Source organism: Loxodonta africana, chromosome 11 (assembly GCF_030014295.1).
Source record: "Loxodonta africana isolate mLoxAfr1 chromosome 11, mLoxAfr1.hap2, whole genome shotgun sequence".
NCBI classification, from domain to species: Eukaryota; Metazoa; Chordata; class Mammalia; order Proboscidea; family Elephantidae; genus Loxodonta; species Loxodonta africana.
In genome coordinates this window covers 89478518-89498628 of record NC_087352.1, presented here as the reverse complement: position 1 = coordinate 89498628, position 20111 = coordinate 89478518, and the positions used below count along the sequence as shown (strand labels likewise).

Genomic DNA, 20111 nt, shown 5'->3' with positions numbered 1-20111 from the left:
AACTTCTATCATGTGATTTATATCATTTATATCACCATGTATATTACCAAGGCAGTATTTTCTAATTAATGATCCTTTCTGTTTGTTTCCGACTTTCACGTTCCACTCACCAGTAATTAGCAGTGCATCTTGATTGCATGTTTGATTGATTTCAAATTACAGAGAAGTTGGTAAAAATCTTCAGTTCCTTCATCTTTAGTCCTTAGTGGTTGGTGTGTAAATTTGAATAATAGTTGTATTAATTGGTCTTCCTTGTAGGCATATGGGTATTATCCTTTTACTGACAGCATCATACTTCAGGATAGATCTTGAAATGTTCTTGTTGACAGTGAATGCGATAGTAGACCATGTGAATGTCCAATTCAGAGTGGCCAATACCAGTCCATTTTAGCTCACTAATGCCTAGGATATCGATCTTTATGAGTTCTATTTCATTTTTGATGACTTTAATTTTCCTAGATTCATACTTCGTAATTCCACGTTCCAGTTATTAATGGATGTTTGCAGCTGTTTCTTCTCATTTTGAGTCATGCCACATCAGCAAATGAAGGTCCCAAAAGCTTTATTCCATGCCCATCGTTAAGGTCGACTCTACTTTGAGGAGGCAGCTCTTCCCCAGTCGTCTTTTGAGTGCCTTCCAGCCTGAGAGGCTCATCTTCCAGCACTATGTATCAGTGTTCTACTGATATTCATAAGGTTTTCACTGGCCAATTTTTTTAGAAGTAGGTCGCCACGTACTTCTTGCTAGTCTTCGTCCGGAAGCCCAGCTGAAACCCGTCCACCATGGGCAACCCTGCAAATATTTGAAATAACGGTAGCATAGCTTCTAGCAACACAGCAACATGCAAGCCACCACAGTACAACAAATTTACAGATGAGTGTTGGCTTCTAAGCCCTAAGCAACTGTTAATCTACTTTTTGATGTCTATTAGATTTTCCTGTTCTGGACATTACATATAAATGGAATCATAGTATGTGGTCTTTTGTGACTGACTTTTTTCATTTAGCATAATGTTTTCAAGGTTTATTAATGTTGTAGCATGTATTAGTGCTTCATTCTTTTTTTTAAGGTACAATATATTGCATTGTACAGATATACCGTTTATCGTTTATTCATCAGTCAGTGGACATTTCAGTTTCTACTTTTTTGTCAGTTGTAAGTAATGTTGCTAAACATTTGTACAAATTTTTGTGTGAATATATGTTTTCATGTCTCAGGTACATATCTAGGAGTAGAACTACTGGGCCATATGGTAACTCTGAGGAATTGCCAAATTTTTTTCCAAAATAGTTGCAACATTTTACTATCCCACCAGCAATATATATGGTTTCTAATTTCTCTACACTGTTGTCAACACTTGTGGTTATTTGAATTTTTTATTGTAGCCATCATAGTGGGTAGGAAGTGGTATTTCATTGTGGTTTTGATTTACATGCCCCTAATGTAATGGTGTTGTTCACCTCTGTATTCCCTGCGCCTAGAACACCCAAAAGCCCACTGCTTTGGAGTTGGTTCCAATTCATAGCAACCCTATAGGACAGAGTAAAACTGCACACGGGGTTTCTAAGGATGTAAATCTTTACGGAAACAGACTGCCACATCTTTCACCTGTGGAGCAGTTGGTAGGATTGAACTGCTGACCTTTTGCATATTAGCCAAGCTCTTTAACCACTGTACCACCAGGCCTCTTGTACCTAGAACAGTGCCATTTAAATATGTGATGAAGGGTTAGAGGGGTTGTATCTTTTCATGAAATGAAATATACACCCTCATAAGCAGTAATTTGTAATTTCTTTTTCTGAAAGTGACAAGATATGAGAACAAGGTTTCAATTACTAGCCATTCTTTTATCCTTCTTGATTGTCTACAGCCCCGTTGTCAGCACTTCTGAGAAATACTTTCCACCTCTTTCAATGTACTGCATTTTTAAACTGGCAAGACGTGCAGAGAAACCATTTCTTTCTCTCATTAACTAGTTAAAGGATTAACAATGTATCACAAAAGATAGCTTTAAATTATGTATGTTTTAATAAATTATATATTCTAATTTTTAAGTTAAAAAGCAATACATTATTTCAGAAAATTTAGAACATAAAGGGAAATAAACTGTCATAATCCTAACGCCTTAACACAAACGTATTTGGTATTTGGAGATACTTTCTCAACAGTCTGTTTTCCTATCATCGTCTTTTTTTTTTTTTTTTTACATTTAGTAGATCCTTGCTCTTCACAAGAGTATACCCCAACATCTGCACAAAACCAGTTTAGCATGTAATTTGCCCGTTAAATGTAATATTGTTACCGTTGAGTCACCTCTGGCACATGGCAGCCTTATGTATAACAGAATGAAATGTTGCCCAGTCCCCTGTCATCTTCGTGATTGTTGGTATGGTGTATAGGATGGCTGAAATTCTTCAGTCTTACTGAGGGTTATGGCATATGCTATAGTGAAGAAGAAATAGAGAATGGACAAAGGTATTTTAGGTAGTCAATGCTGGATGGTCAGCAGGCTCATTCACTAATCTTAATAACTTTAACTTCCTAGGATTTTTTTATTGTAACTTTTTTCTTTGAAATAATTTTAGACTTAAAGAACAGTTGGAAAGATAGTATAGAGAGTACCTGAATACCCCTCATTCGGCTTCCCATAATGTTAATATTCTGCATAACCATGGTATAGTTAGTTATCAAAACTCAAAAGGTAACATGGTACATCACTACTAATTAAACTGCAAACTTTGGATTTTACCAAGTTTTTTGTTTATTTATTTATTTTTTAAACTTATTACGGTGAAACTTATGTACATGTATATAGAGAGAGAGAGAAACCCTGGTGGTGCAGTGGATAAGCGCTGCACTGCTAATTGCAAGGTTGGTGGTTCAAACCCACCAACCGCTCTGGGGAGGAGAGGTGTCGCAGTCTGCCTCTGTAGCGATTACAGCCTTGGAAACCCTGTGGGGCAGTTCTGCTGTGTCCTATAGGGTGGCTATGAGTTGGAATCAATTTGACAGCAATGGGTTTTAAATATATATATGATACATATACACGTATGTACGTATACACATACACATACATAGGTATGTGTAATAAAATTTTTTAATCATTTTAAAGTGTACAGTTCAGTGACATTAATTGCATTCATCATATTATGCAACCATCACCACTATATAGTTCCAAAAGTTTTCATCACCCCAAACAGAAACTCAGAACTCTTTAGCAATAACCTCCCATTACCCCCTCTCCCCATGCTCTGGTTACCCATTAATAAACTCTTGTGTCTGTGCATTTGCCTGTTCTAGTTGTTTTACATAAGTGGGATCATAGAATATTTGTCCTTTTGTATCTGACTTATTTCATTCAGCATAATGTTCTCAAGGTTCATCCATGTGGTAGCATATATCAGATATTCATTTCTCTTAATGACCGAATAATATTCTGTTGTATGTATATTTCATATTTATCTATTCATCTGTTGACGGCCATTTGGGTAATTTCCACCTTTTGGCTATAGTGAATAATGCTGCAGTGAACACTGGCGTACAAGTATCAGTTTGAGACACTGCTTTCAGTTCTTTGAGTATATATCCAGGAGTGCAGTTGCTGGGTCATATGGTAATTCTATTTTTAACTTTTTAGAAACTGCCAAGCTGTTTTCCACAGCAGCTGCCCCGTTGTACATTCCTACTAGCAATGCATGAAGTTTCCAGTTTCTTCACACTTTTGCCAACGTTTGTTTTTTTCCGTGTTTTTGGTTATAGCCATGCTGTTGGGTGTGAAGTGGTATCTCATTGTGGTTTTGATTTGCATTTCCTTGATGACTAGTGATGTTGAGCATCTTTTCATGTGTCTCCCCAATTCAAGACAGTTTCTCAGTCTTTGCTTATCTTTTATGACATTAACATTTTTGAAGATTACTGGTTAGTTGTTTTTTACAAGATCTCTCAATTTGGAAGTGTCTCGTGTTTTTTCATGATTGGACTGGGGTTGTGGTTTTTTGGCAAAAATACCCCAGCAGTGGTGTTGTGTCCTTTTCAGTGCATCATATTGAGGGTTCCTGATGTCAGTATGTCTTATTACTGGTGATACCAACCTGGATCACTTGATTAAGCTGGTATCTGCCTTGTTTTTCTGCTGTAAAGTTACTATTTTTACCTTTGTAATTAATAAATATTAGGAAGAAGATACTTTGAAAGCTATGCTTTCTCTTAAACTTTTGCCCACTGCTTTAGCATTTATCTGTGGATCTTAACCTCAGTGATTATTGCTGAAGTGTTCTGATGGTAACTTTTTAATTGTCTCATTACTTCTGCATTTATTAATTGGGATTCTTCTTGAAGGAAAAATTGTCTCTTATCCCCCGTTTATTATTTCTATCATGTATATTCAGTATGGACTCGTGGATATTTATTTTATTCTCTGGGTAATAATTCCATGATATTATTATTTACTTTGTTGCTTAAATTGTTCCAGTTTTGGCCATTGGGAGCCCTTTCAAATTTTCTTGGCATGAGTAGATAGTCCAGGCTCATCTTATATTTTTCCTGCCTCACCCCTAGAATCACCCACTTCTCCAGAGAGCCCTGGTTTCTTTTATTTTAAGAATGGTATTTGGAAGCCTAGATGTGCTGTTTGCTACCAGAGTAAAACTACTTCTAGGCTGTCAGAGCTAGGAAATATATGTATGTATACTGATCCAGGTATACACACATTTAAATATGTGTATACATGGATATATATATGTACAAGTTATACATCAGTTTTTTTTTGACATAAAAACCATGAGATCATACTGATACCTCTCAGTCCAATCCTGCACCAATAGACCTGCTTATTTATAACTTCTTTCTCTTTCAGCGAGAAACATGGCTTTCATTAACTACATTTATTTATCATACACCCTTACTTTTTGATGACTATAATATACATTTATGCTTCAGTGGGATTGTTCTTGAATATTCATGAATAACAATAATCAAGTATATTTGTTATAATATATGTAGAAATCTGTGTACTCTAAAGACACCTTTACGAAGTGAATTTTAGAAGGAATTTGTAAATCAAGTGTGGTTTGATTTCTTATTTGATCTTTTGCTTAATTATGGATTTAGCATTTTTTATATGCTTTGGTTATGTGACGGAAGCCCTGGTGGCGTAGTGGTTAAGTGCTACGGCTGCTAACCAAAGGGCAGCAGTTCAAATCCGCCAGGCGCTCCTTGGAAACTCTATGGGGCAGTTCTACTCTGTCCTATAGGGTCGCTATGAGTTGGAATCAACTCGACGGCACTGGGTTTGGTTTGGTTTGGTTTTCTGGTTATATGACACCAAATTATATTCTTAAACGAGTTCAAGTGTTTCACAAATTTGCTTCAAAAAAATTTTTTTTTTATAGGTCTTAACTTGCAGAGTCAATTTAACCTGGAAAACGTGACTGTTTTCAATACCAATGAGCAGGAAAGCACGCTGGGCCAGAAGGTGAGGCTGATACGGAATCTAACAGAACATATTTATAAATTTGTTGTTGAGATCACACATGTGAATAGGATCTCTAAAGTCATTAAAAATTAATAAACCTTTAGTTTTATTTCCAGTTATAGACGTAACATTTATCTGCGTAAAAAAATCAAACAATATAGAAACGTATGCCATAGAAAGTACAACTACCCCATAATTCAAGGTCCCAAAGACAACCACTTTAAGCATGCTGTGTCTATCCTTCCAGGACTTACTGAGTATATGTACAAATGTATATAATTTTTTCCCAAAAATTAAGTCATATAAAACATACCAAAACCAAAAAAAATCTCACTGCCATCAAGCCAGTTCCGACTCATAGCGACCCCATAGAACAGAGTGGAACTGCCCCATAGGGTTTCCAAGGAGCATCTGGTGGATTCGAACTGCCAACCTTTTGGTTAGGGGCCGTAGCTCATACCACTGTGCCACCAGGGTTTCTGCCATAATACATACTGTTTTGTAATTTTTGTTGTTGTCTTAACAGTACAAAACGGGTACATTTCTGCATCAGTACATTTAAATCTGTCTCAGTCTTTTAATGGGTATTATAAGTCTTTGAATGGATATACTATAATCCTGTCAGTGGACATTTACATAATCTCTAATGGTGAAAAATTGGTAATAGTATTATATTAATTGTTGTTGTCGTGTGCCATTGAATCAATTCCAACTTGTAGCAACCTTACATGACAGAGTAAAATTGCACTTTAGTGTTTCCTAGGCTGTAATATTTATAGAAGCAGATCACCAGGTCTTTTCTCCCTTGCAGCTGCTGGTAGGTTCAAACCACCAACCTTTTGGCTAGCATCTGAGTGCTTAACCATTGCATCAGCAGTGCTCCTTAGTATTATATATACCAACACTAAATTATGGAGGTGTCTCCTTAGGATAAATTTCTATAAAATTGTTGGGTCAAAATGTATGCATATATCAGATTTTCATAGCTGTTGCCCAGTTACTTCTCAACAGGGTTGTACCCATTTACTAGCATCAGTGCCACATGGAGAATGCACTGTCTTACACCAACACTGGGAATTACCAATTTTTAAAAAATCTTTGCTTAATTGATATGTATTACTGAAAAATAAATCTTCGTTTTAACTTATATTTCTTTGATTGTTAACAGAGTTGAGGAATTTTCTGTATGCTTTGGAATTTTTCTTCTGTGAATTGCCTGTTCATACCATTTGCCCGTTTTACTGTTGAGCTTTTTCTCATTGATATTAGTTATTAATCCGTTGTCTTGCATGTGTTACAGATTTTTTTCCCTCAGTTTATGGGTTTTCTTTAAAATTATTTATGATGCCTTGCTATATAAAACCAAACCTGTTGCCGTCAAGTCGATAGGGCAGAGTAGAACCTATAGGGTAGAGTAGAACCACCCCATAGAGTTTCCAGGGGGGGCCTGGTGGATTCAAACTGCTGACCTTTTGATTAGCAGCCATAGCCCTTAACCACTACGCTGCCAGGGTTTCCCTTTGCTGTACAGAGCTTTTAAATTTGGGTGTAATATTAACATTTGTCTTGGGTTTTCTTTTAAATCCTTAATCCAGCTGGAGTGTTAGGGTTTGGAATAAGTTGAGTTATAATTTTATTTCTAAATGGTGAACGACATATCTCAGAACCATTTGCTAAATAATCCATCATATGTTCACTGATTTTTACAAGGGCATCAGCTATAGACAATTCATTTTTAAGGCTTATTTACCATATATCTGAGACAGTCCAGAGTTAGCAGATTTCAGCACCTACTCTTTATCTAGGGACAAATCGTAAAGCTTAAAAAATTATTAGATGTAACTAATATGTCATAAAATAATTGTATTAGTTTTATGTAATTTATTCCTTAAAATATAATCAATATGGAAATAATGTTCAGTTTGCTTCAGAATTTCTAGAAACTTGTCCTTTACCTCTTATACATAATCTTTTAGGCACATCTTGGACTGTTCCATGTAAACTTGTTATTTTGGAAATGTTCAGTATAGAGTTGGGCACCCCCCTCTACCTCCAACCAGCACATCCTCACTTTAAGTCAAGAGTTCTTTATTGCTGTTCTTAGAGTCTTTACTATACTAGTGATCTTCTCAGTTCTCTAAGAGATCATTGTATATGTTTCCAAAATATATTTTATCCATAGGCCCTTCATTCCCAGGGAAAATCTGCTGACCATGTTTTGAGAAATGCTGGTTTAAATCTTTTCACTGGGTTTTCATGGCTGTCTTAAATCATTGTCATACTGCTCTTGGGTCATTGACCCCTGTCACATAGCATTCCCATTGCCTTAAAGATTAGCTATAGGTCTTGGTAGTTACTGTGCCTGGACTTCTCTAGTAATGGTTGTATGGCAGTGTGTGAATGACCAATTATTCCAGCCTTTATCTTCAGCCTGACAACTGCTTCATGACAGGCTGTACAATCTTTTCATTTTAGCACACTGAGGATAGAGAAGAAGGAATGGATGTAGAAGAAGGTGAAATGGGAGATGATGAAGCTCCAACAACTTGGTGAGTTTTTAGAACATGAGATATCTTAATTTACAAAGATAATACTTTAGTAATTTATCAAATACTAGAATGAGGAGGGTTTGGTTTGGAGTGAAGATATAGGATAAGGAGGAAGGAAGTAATGCTTATTGATTTCTATTTGTAACTTTTGTGTATATTCCTTATAATAATAAGTCCTAAATCACTAATGGGCTGTCCCACTTGGTTTCTAAATTACATGCAGACAGTTCGTTGTTTACATAGCCTCACTTATGCATGTGTCTAACTTTTGAAAAACCGTCCGCAGACAACCGAGGAGCACCTCCCCTTCTCCCTCCCGGCAAATGCTGTAGGCCTAGTGCCTTTGGGTATTGAGCTTTCTTTTTCGTGAAGTTGGTGGGATAAGAAATCTCCTTTCACTCCTCTCTCTGCCTTCCTATCACTGTGTCTTATCTTATCCTCTAAACCTTGTATTTTCTTCCCATATAATTTCTTCCTAGTGCTGGTTAAAAGAAAGAAAGAAGAGAAAAGGAAAGGCATGAAGGAAATTTCTTTTACTGGCACTCTTCCAGGTGTCCGAGGCCATAAAAGTTATCCTTATCACTTGTAATTGGGAGAATTTCCATTATTACTGTCCAGAAGATCAAGAGGGGTTCCAGTTTCTGCCACCAGGGCTATACCACAGGGAGGTATATTCCTAGCATCCAAGATTTGAAATCCAAACACATATCCCTAAGGCAACATTAGAAGTAATGTGGCTCCAGGCTTAACTCCAATACTTCTAGTCATTTGACCTTTAGCAAGTCACTCAACCTCCCTGAAACTGACTTTCTACATCTTTAAAATGTAGTGGTACCACTTACCTGGTAGCATTGTTAAAAGGATTAAATGAGGTGATGATTGGAAATGGTCTATTACAGCACTTGGTAGTTATCCTTATTAACACTGTACTGTTGATATTATATGTAGTGGTATATATAGAGCACTTAGAACAGTGTATTCAGATCAGTCTATTTATCTGTCTGTCTCATCTCGCTGTCGTTCCCTCACCGCTTCCTGCCTTTCCCGTTCTTCTCCCAGTAAACAGTGTTACATTCAAAGGAAACACTTGATTCCAAACTTAATAGTAAAGTAGAGGAACAGCTATTATTAGCTGTAATTATTATAACTTTTTTAGAGACCTGTTCATGTACATTGGGGGCAGAGTAGGCTTTTGGGATCTAGACTAAACAACATTAAGGGCAATGGGCCAGGATAGTAGGATTCAGGGCAATGAGTCATCTGAAGTATAAACAGCCCCCAAAACAAACTCTGCCCAATGTGGTCTTGTCTAATTAGACTTTTCCTAAGCCTGTGTAGGTAATATAGCCCCCATTGGTCATGTTCATAAAGTAGCACCAGCTGTGGAAGAATTACTTAAATAGTACCCTCACACAGCTGCCTCAATGACTATTTTTTCAGTGGAAGAAGGAAGTATATAGCAAATTATTTTGTGATCAGCTATATTACCAGGTAATTTTAGGCACTAAGAGCACTTCACCCATGTATCTGTAATATGAAGTCCATTTCAGATTTGGCTCACCCACTGCTTCTTTTTTGCAAACAGCCTGCAGTTATTTTCTTTGCTACTACCGGGTTACACATAGTACATCATCTAGCTAAACTTGCTAAAGTGTTTATCTGACTTTACATTGTCTTAGTTATCTAGTGCTGATATCACAGAAATAGCACAGATGGGTGGCTTTAACAAACAGAAATTAATTTTTTTGCAGTTTACCCAAAAAAAAACAAACTCGTTGCTGACAACTCAGTTCCAATTCATAGCAACCCTATAGGACAGAGAACTGCCCCATAGAGTTTCCAAGGAGCACCTGGTGGATTCAAAGGAGCACCTGGTGGATTTAAACCGCTCACCTTTTCTTACTAGCCATAGCTTTTAACCATTATGCTACCAGGGTTTCCTGTCACAGTTTAGGAGGCTAGAAGTCCGAATTCAGGGTGCTGGGTCTAAGGGAAGGCTTTCTCTCCCTGTCGGCCCTGGAGGAAGGTCCTTATCTCTTAGCTTCTGCTTCCAGGTTCCTTGGAGATCTCCATGTCTCTTGGCATCTTTTTTACCCCACCTCTGCTCACTCCGTTGCTTGTTTAATCTATTTTATATCTTAAAAGAGATTGAAGACACACCCTACAAAAACCCTGTCTCATTAACATAACAAAGACAGCCCATTCCCAAATTGGATTATAACTGGAAAGAGACAGTGGAGAAGCTCAATATCATCAGTCAGTATTAGGCCAGGGGCCATCTGCAGAACAGACCATCAACTGCTCATGTGCACGTTTAAGTTGAAGCTGAAGAAAATTACAGCAAATCCATGAGAGCCAAAATACTACCTTGAGTATATCCCAGCTGAATTTAGAGACCATCTCAAGAATAGATTTGACTCACAGAGCACTAATGACCAAAGACCAGAGGAGTTGTGGAATGACATCAAGAACATTGTACGTGAAGAAAGCAAGAGGTCATTAAAAAAAACAAGAAGGAAAGAAAAGACCAAAATGGATGTCAGAAGAAACTCTGAAACTTGATCTTGAACATTGAGTAACTAAAGCATACCAAAGAAATGATCACTTAAAAAAGCTGAGCAGAACATTTCAAAGGACAGCTCAGGACTACAAAGTAAAGTATTATAAATGATGTATGCAAAAACCTGGAATTAGAAAACCAAAAGGGAAGAATAGACTCAGCATTTCTCAAGCTGAAAGAACTGAATTAAAAAAATTAAGCCTCGAGTTGCCATATCGAAGGATTCAGGGGCAAAATATTAAACTACACAGGAAGCATCAAAAGAAGATGGAAGGAATACACAGAGTCACTGTAGCAAAAAGAATTGGTCGACATTCAACCAGTTCAGGAAGTACCATATGAACAAGAACCAGTGGTACTGAAGGAAGAAGCCCAAGCTGCACTGAAGACATTGGCAAAAAACAGGGCCCCAGGAATTGACAGAATAATAATTGAAATGTTTCAACAAACACATACAGCGCCGGAGGTGCTCACTCGTCTGTGCCAAGAAATTTGGAGGACAGCTACCTAGCCAACCGACTGGAAAAGATCTGTATTTATGCCCATTCCAAAGAACGGTGATCCAACAGAGTGCAGAATCTATCAAACGGTATTATTAATATCACTACAAGTAAAATTTTGCTGAAGATCATTCAGAAGCCGTTGCAGCAGTACATCAACGGGGAACTGCCAGAAATTCAAGCCAGATTCAAAAGAGGACATGATATGAGGGATGTCATTGCTGAGGTCAGACAAATCTTGCCTGAAAGCAGAGAATATGAGAAAGATGTTTACCCGTGTTTTATTGACTATGCAAAGACATTGGACTGTGTGGATCATAACAGATTATGGAATACGTTGCAAAGAATGGGAATTCCAGGACACTTAATTGTGCTCACGAGAAACCTGTACATAAACCAAGAGGCGGCAGTCATTTGAACAGAACAAGGGGATACTGCGTACTTTAAAATAAGGAATGGTGTATGTCTGGATTGTACCCTTTCACCATATTTATTAAATCTGTATGCTGAGCAAATAATCTGAGAATCTGGAATATATGGTGAAGAATGCAGCATCGGGATTGGTGGAATACTTATTAATAACCTGTGTTATGTAGATGATGGAAACCCTGGTGGCATAGTGGTTAAGTGCTATGGCTGCTAACCAAGAGGTCAGCAGTCAAATCTGCCACGCGCTCCTTGGAAACTCTACAGGGCAGTTCTATTCTGTCCTATAGGGTCGCTATGAGTTGAAATCGACTCGACGGCAGTGGATCTTTTTTTTTTATGCAGATGATACAACCTTGCTTACTGAAAGTGAAGAGGCCTTGAAGCAGTTACTGGTGAAGATCAAAGACTACATCCTTGAGTATGGATTGCACCTCAACAGAAAGAAAACAAAAATTCTCATGGCTGGACCAATAAGCAACATGATAAACAGAGGAAATGTTGAAGCTGTCAAGGATTTCATTTTACTTGGATCCGTAATCAATGCCCACAGAAGCAGTAGTCAGGAAATCAAACTACGTATTGCATTGGGCAAATCTGCTGCAAAAGAACTCTCTAAAGTGTTAAGAAGCAAAGATGTCACTTTGATGACTAAGATGCTCCTGACATAAGACATGGTATTTTCGGTTGCCTCAGATACATGGGAAAGCTGTGCAGTGAATAAGGAAGACTGAAGAAGAATTGGCGTCTTTGAATTACGGTGTTGACGAAGAATATTGAATATACCATGTACTGCCAAAAGAACAAACAAATCTGTCTTGGAAGGAGTACACCTAGAATGCTCCTTAGCAGCAAGGATGGCGAGACTTTGTCTCACATACATTGGACGTGTTATCAGGAGTAATGGTCCCTGGAGAAGGACATCGTGCTTGGTAAAGTAGAGCATCAGCAAAAAACAGGAAGACCCTCAACAAGATAGGTTGACATAGTGACTGCAACAGTGAGCTCAAGCATAACAACAGTTGTGAGGACGGTGCAGGACTGAGCTGTGCTTAATTCTGTTGTACATAGGGTCACTGTGAGTCAGAATCAACTCAGTGGCACCTAACAATAACAACATAGAGGTTAGAATTTACAACACAGGTTTTGGGGGGACACATTTCAATCCATAACAGGCGCATAGTTCACAACCACTGTAATCCATCTGAGTGAGTACCTAAGGATGATTTCAGGCTTTGTAAAACAGCATATAAACTTTAGGACTGCTATTTCCTTGAAGATAAAGGGCTTTTTCAGTTACTTCTAAATTCACAAATTTATTTCAGGTAATTGAGGCTGTGAGAAGTATGAGTGTAAGATAAGTGATGTTACTGTGTACATATACATGTGTATGTTTTTCTTGAATGATAAGCCAATTGATAGACCTTTAGTCCGTTAAAATTATTCTTGAAGAAGATATTTTATGACATTGACTTGTTAAGTTTGTAATATTAACCATATGAATTAGATTCTTCATCAAAGATGTTTCCATTTGTTTTACTAAAATTCTTTTCCCTTTGTTTTACCTTAGATCATTTATATACCTTTTCAGAATTTTCTATAGAAAACTGAATTTTAATCAGTTGTCTTACACATTTCTACTCTAACCCGTTTGTGTTATCTACGAAGAAACTAAGCACTTGCCAGTCTTAAACATTAACCTCTCACCTAAAAATAACTTTAAGAAAGTATTACAGTGAAAAGTATATATGTTTTATTTGGCTATAATCCTTTAAAAAGCACTATAATATTTCCTTTCATACTACCTAGTCATCAGAAAAAGGAATTTTAAGTTTATCAATCCCAAAGATGAGAGATAGAGATTAATTTACTTCATTTTACTGGCTAGACTAGGGAAGGCAAGACTCTTAAGATCAGAGTACTGTTGGGAATTGCTAAACCAAACATCCTGTTTCACCTGTAAAATTATAGTCCTACTTTTGGAATATTTACATGGACATGAAGCTTAAGAGAAAATGCTGGCTGTAATCTATAGGTTCAGCTTTCTGAGGTTTACTTTGAAAGAGTGGGGTAAGGTAGTACACAGTTGTTTTCTAGACAAAATTAATTTTTGCAGAGGTGATATTGAAATTTTTTATGGATATTTGAGATCCTAAAATAGTTAATACCTCAAACATGTTACATGGGTAATACTAGAAGATTTTATTGGCTGTTTTGAATGCTGTGGAACATTAGAGCATTTTGTTAAAAGCAGTCTCTCAGATAAATAAGGTCTGAAATATTTGTTAGATCATTTAAAATTATTTTATAGTATAATGATTGCTTATAAACTTATAAATTAAAAGAATGTGTATTAACACTGTAGATTTGTAATCCAGCCAAATTAGATGTTGAATTAGTAATGCCGTAATAAACACATTTTAAAAAGGTTGATCATACCTGTGCATTTGTCTCATACTAGGATTTCTTAACTTAGCATATTAGAATGTAATGTCTTTTAACACAGATCACATTAACATTAGCTTAAACAATGTAGACATTGATTTGTTCTCACATAAAAGTCTGGGGACAGGCACCAGGGCTGGAAGGGCAGCACTATTCCGTGAAGTTGTCTGAGAAGCCAGGTTCCTTCTACCATCTTGCTCCACCGTCCTTCAGGGTTTGCCATTTTCCTGTAGCCCAAGATGGCTCACTACCACATCTGCAGTCTAGCCAACGAGAAGGGAAAAGGGGAAATTGAAAAATGTGGCCCAAAAGTTGTACACATGACTTCCATTCCCAACCAGTTGGCCAGAATTTAATCACATGGCCACACCTAGCCACCAGAGAGGTTGAGAATAATGAGAATAATGACAAGCCTAACCCAAAATGAGGGATTCCTTTGCTAGGTGAACAGGGAAATAGGTATCTGTCTGCCATATCGAGGTCTGTGAATCCCCTGAAATTGTTTACAAAATTGTGTTTCTGAATGTGTTCTTTTCTGGGCAAAGAAGACAGAGTAGAACCACCCCATACAGTTTCCAAGGAACAGCTGGTTAGCAGCTGTAGCACTTAACCACTATGCATCAGGGCTGCAAAGAGGCCATAGCTCTCATCACCTTCTTGTGTGTGTTGGAGGGGGGGATGGCAGGGGGGTCGTGACCTAAAAATTAAGAACACTCAGATATTTCTAAAAGAATATATATGACTGATTTTGTATAACATTTACTTTATTAGCTCCATTCCAATTGATTACAACCTATATCGAAAATTCTGGTCACTTCAAGATTACTTCAGGAACCCCGTGCAATGTTATGAGAAGATTTCTTGGAAAACTTTTCTCAGGGTGAGTTGCCAATCACAGACTATCAAAAACTCAATATTTTACAGTTATTAAGTTAATAATTACAGCCTTAGTTTTTTCTGTTTTTGTTTTTACCCAGTGAGTGTCATCAGCATAAATTGATGAATGTTTGTAGAATATTCTCACTTGACTTTGCACAAAACTATTGCAGCAGTCCTGTTAGAACAGGCGTCTACAGATGGGACCCTTGGACCAAGCCCAGTCTGCTGCCTGATTGTATGAACAGTTTTATTGGAACACAGCCAAGTACATTTATTTATTAATTGTCTGTGGCTGTTTTTGCACTGTAATGGCAGAACTGAGTAGTTGTAGTGGAGACCAGATGGGCTGCAAAGCCTAGATTATTGTCTGGCATTTGCAGAAGAAAGTTTTTCAACTCCTGTTTCATAAAAATTCTCTATTTCTTTTTCTTGGCTACTTAAACAGCAGCTGTCCTTTTTCGTTGTAATCAAAATCCAAGATAAACAGGCAGCTCTGAAAAAGTAGCGTGGGTGTGTTGTATTATTTTTAAGTCGTTATTTTATATGCAATATGTTTTGGGGGGGAACTGCCCGAATTCAGATTAAATAGTGAGTGATAAATTATCTGGAATTGTCCTCCAACTGGATAGGATTTGACATTGTTTTCTTTGGTCAAAATCTTTAGCATATGAAGTGCTTGAAAGTTTCCGTAACTGGTTAAACAGCTAATTCCACTGATAAATTCTTACACACTCTCGAAGCATTCCTTTCTCTGTCTGCCCCTTACACAAAACTGCATAAGAAATCATATTTCTTCAGCAGAGAATTTATTCCTATTTTATAATACTACGAAATCTGACACAAAATAGTGTTTTCCCCCGTTTTGTTACCACAATTTTTCTTGTTTCATTTATCTTACAGTGTATCTATATGATTAAGCATCATTAAGTTCTAAATATTTTGATTATGAAAAGCGTTGAACAAAGTACTGGGCAACAATGCCAAAAGCAATTAATTTATTTTTTTACTTTGCAGTACTCCGAAGAAGTTTTAGCTGTTTTTAAAAGTTATAAATTAGATGATACTCAGGCCTCAAGGAAAAAAATGGAAGAATTAAAAACAGGAGGAGAGCATGTATATTTTGCAAAATTTTTAACAAGTGAAAAGGTACAATCTTTCTTCAATAAGTATAATATATGCTGTGTTTTTTTCTATTTAGCTGATATTCTTCAGTACAATAGAAATGTTTCTTATTGCTGATTAAAGCTGATAAATGTTAGTGTGAGAAGCCCATTTCTTCCTTGCACAGATAGACTAATGTGATTTCAGAGGTGAAGGAGGTTGTTCACATTACACCTGTTCTGCAGATTTTTTTTAGAATAAATTCAGTTTAATTACTTTAACATGTATATATTTTGAACCTCATGTTAGGATTTAATTTGCATTTATGAAAATGTTTTGTAAATAGTCTTCATTAGATACAAAAGAGGGGTTTTAAAACTCCGTATTTATACCGTTTAATAAGTAAATTCTGTTCAGATGTAATGCTAAGGGACTGTGTAAGTTTTCTAGTCAAGGTAGCACATTGAGTCTGTGTTTCAACTCATTCCCTTTGCTCCAAACACATAGCAATGACAGGTAAAATATAAAAAGAGAAAACCTAAAAGACAAAGCTGGGCTTCCAGAAACAAGATAAATATCTTCATGGACCAGGTATGCCACATAATGAGTGAAAGCAAAGCCTTGGGCCTGCTGGACTCTGTATCCAAAGCAGGTGGTGGCAGCTAGAAGTTTGGCTACAAGTAATGAGACCAGATGCTCTGAATGGGACCAGAAACCAGAGCCAGATTCACTGCTGGAAGCCAGGGACTGGGGTGGAACTTTACCTGCTCTTGAAGCTAAGAAAATAGATTGCTAATCTTCTGTGAAGGGCTATGGTTTTATAGGAATTTTTGTGTCCCATCTGCTTGCTCTGTGACTGAATATGTGGAATCCCCAATATACCCATGAAACAGGTGCTCCAAAAAATCATCATAAGACTTTTTCCAAACTTGGGCCCAGATGCCCTGGAGGAGGCAGTTGCAAAACTGTTAGAGAGGGAAGGTTATACACAGAGAGAGAAAGAAGGGGAAATAAACATCCCAGAACAAAAGCTTCCCATTCAAAACTCTGACAAATTAACGTTTCAAAACCCACAAAGAAATCTAATGCTAAGAAAGATCACAGCAAAATCAGCTGCTGGGGTTTACATGTATTTATTCCATATGAAATACACAATCTGACCAAGACTTTAAAATAAATATGTTTTGGATAATAAAAGAAAGAAATAATGAGATGGCATTCACTGAAAAAGACCACGAAACTGTGAAACACAAACGGGCAGAAACGAAATGAAAAATATAATCATTGAAACAGGATTAAACTATAGAATGGACATAGATGGAAAGAAAACTAGTGAATTGAAGATAGTGATGAGAAGTTTACGCAGAACCCAGAACAAAGAGACAGATTTTCTTAAAAGTAAAAAAGCATTTAAGAACCATGAAGAATAGATTGAGAGGTTCCAACATGGCTAGTAGGATTTCCAAAGAAGAAAATAAAGAAAATGGTGGAGAAACTACCAAAAAGAATTGAAGTAAGTCCCCAGGTCCTCAAATCAAAAGCATACTACAACTGCTGAGGAAGACGAATCAAGATAAATCCACCCCTCACTACATCGTGCTGTAACTGCCGGGATTAAGGCCTCCAATGAAAAAAAAAGACAAATACAGAAGGAAAAAACAGCTGTTTGACTGTTAGCATATTTCTAATAACCAACGATAGATACCAAAAGACAATGGAGAAATATTAAAGTGCTGAGGAAAAAAAAAACTATCAATCTAGACTTTCATGTCCAGATATCCAGCTAAACACTGTCAAGATTGTGGATAAAGACATTTTCATTCAAAGACTGGGAAAACTAACCACTCAAAGATCCTCATTTTGAAAAACCTACTAAAGGACGTTCTTCAGGAAGAAGGGAATTGAACCCATAAGAAAGGAGTGGGATGCAGAGAGCAATGGTGAGCACAAATATTGAAAAATATGACAGTTAATTTACTATTGACTAAAAAAAGTCAAAACTGATTTCTAAAAATTTTTTAATTAAAAAGAATGTTTTAATGCAGAATTAAAATTAGATGGCAATAACTGTATGAGAGGGGAAAGCGGATGTGTTTAATGAATAATTTAAGCATGTTATGGTCCTTTCATTATCAGGAGGAGGAAAGTAATACTGGATAGCTTTAGACTTTATTATGCATATTTAAAGGATAACCACCAAGAGAAAAAAAAAAAAACAATCCTATAGCTCCCAAACAGCAAAGATTTAAAAAGGGAGGCAGAAGGGAATATAGACTATAAATCCAACAAGGGCCAAGGAGGCACAATGGTTAAGTACTCAGCTGCTAACTGAAAGGTCAGTGGTTCCAACCCACCAGTGGGTCCACAAGAGAAAAGACCTGGCGATTACTCCCTTGAAGATTACAGCCTAGGAAACCCTATGGGGCAGTTCTACTCTGTCCTGTAGGGTGGCTTTGTGTCAGAGTTGACTCGATGGCACACAACAACATGAATTCAGCAGATGATAGGAAAGGAGGAAAAAAAGCAAAAGGGAGGGTACAGATAATTCCAAATCTATCAGTAATAACAAGTATAAACTAATTTACCTACTAAGACAGATTAGCAGATTGGATGTTTTTTAAATCCAACTTTCTGTATTAATTTAAATGAAACAAGCATATCAAACAGTTTGAATAAAAAATTCCGAGTTTTGATTTTACCCTTTGTAAAAGAGGAGAAGTAAATCCTAAGGGTCTTCTCCTAGCTTAACTAAGACTCTTCCCAAAGGTATATACCTTTGACAAAGCTGAGATGTCAATTTAAATAATGTTATCAGGGCAAAAGAGTTACACAGTAAACAACCAATAAAAGTGGTAGACTTTTAGGAGTTACAGGTTGCGTTCTCAGGACATGACAGCTATTTCAAAACTCTGGACATCTTAAAAGATTTTCTTGTACAAATAATATTTCTCAGGACATTTTAATAATAGAAAACAGCAGGATTATACATTTTCAGAGGTATCTCCACTTTATTAAGAGTGTAAACTTGATGCTTTTGAACCATTTCCATTCACCACTTTATCAGAACTGGCTTTGTCAGTTCAGGCAGCCCCAGGGTTACGAACAAAAGCCATTCCTAAGTGTGTCTTTAAGTTGAATTTGTAGGTAAGTCGGAACATGTGTATGTGGTTCTTATTTAGCCTTTCTTTATTCATAGTGACCCCGTAGGACAGAATAGAGCTGCCCCATAGGGTTTCCAAGGAGCAACTGGTGGAATCGAACTGCTGACCTATTGGTTAGCAGCCGTAGTTCTTAACCACTATGCCACCAGGGCTCAGGTGTCCCCCTCAGGTTAGTGTAAGAAAAGGCTCAAAGCCTTTTCAATGATTTAAAAGCTGCACATGCGGCAAGTGAAGGTGACTGTGGTGAATTTGTGAGAAGTGGTTGGTTCAGTCGTTTCAAAGTGAGGGCAAATTTCATAACCTAGGGGACTTCCTATAGTGTCTCTTTTTCTGAATCATTCTGAGCTTTCTTTCAACAGCAGGTTATTGAGAGCCTGAGGTTTCAGGGTTAAGCACTGGAATTCCATTAGTTAACCCATAAGGGAGGTAAAGGCAGCTCTGAGAAGCCTAAAACACAAACAATATAGAAAAAGGAAAGAGGCTCAGGAGAATTTTAACAAGTAGAATATGAGGCAAGTAATGTTTTGCATCTTCAGTTTACTTTACTGTTGTAACAATAAAACAACGACTTTATCTTAAATTTAGTTGTACGTAAGAAACTTTGTGTGTATTTCCAGTGTTTACTACTTAATATTCAAGTGAAAATATAATGTATTACCTGTAGCATTAAAAGTGTTTAATATTTTAAGCTTTACTGCTCCACTGAAAGAAGCCTTCCTGCAATGATGTAGTATCTTATCCAGTGTTTAAAACCCACTAAATTCCCTATAGCACCATCTCACGTAAATATATCCTAGTTTTCAATCTGTTCATAAGGTTTTCACTGGCTAATTCTTTTCAGAAGTAGACTGCTGGGTCCTTCTTCCTAGTCTCTCTTAGTCTGGAAGCTCAGCTGGAACCTGTCTGCCATGGGTGTCCCTGCTGGTATCTGAATACTGGGGGCATAGCTTCCAGCATCACAGCGACACGCAAGCCTCCGCAGTACGACAAACTGACAGACACATAGGGAAAACCTT

At 37.1% G+C, this 20111-nt stretch overlaps 1 protein-coding gene across 1 annotated transcript in view; it reads left to right on the top strand.

The window, feature by feature from the left end:
• THOC1 (THO complex subunit 1) overlaps positions 1 to 20111 on the top strand; it is a 62190-nt gene that overhangs the window by 11718 nt on the left and 30361 nt on the right. Inside the window, exons 8-11 of the mRNA XM_003406365.4 lie at positions 5392 to 5474; positions 7950 to 8023; positions 14726 to 14834; positions 15848 to 15979. Coding sequence (XP_003406413.1) covers positions 5392 to 5474; positions 7950 to 8023; positions 14726 to 14834; positions 15848 to 15979 — 398 coding nt within the window. The remainder of the gene's footprint in view (positions 1 to 5391; positions 5475 to 7949; positions 8024 to 14725; positions 14835 to 15847; positions 15980 to 20111) is intronic.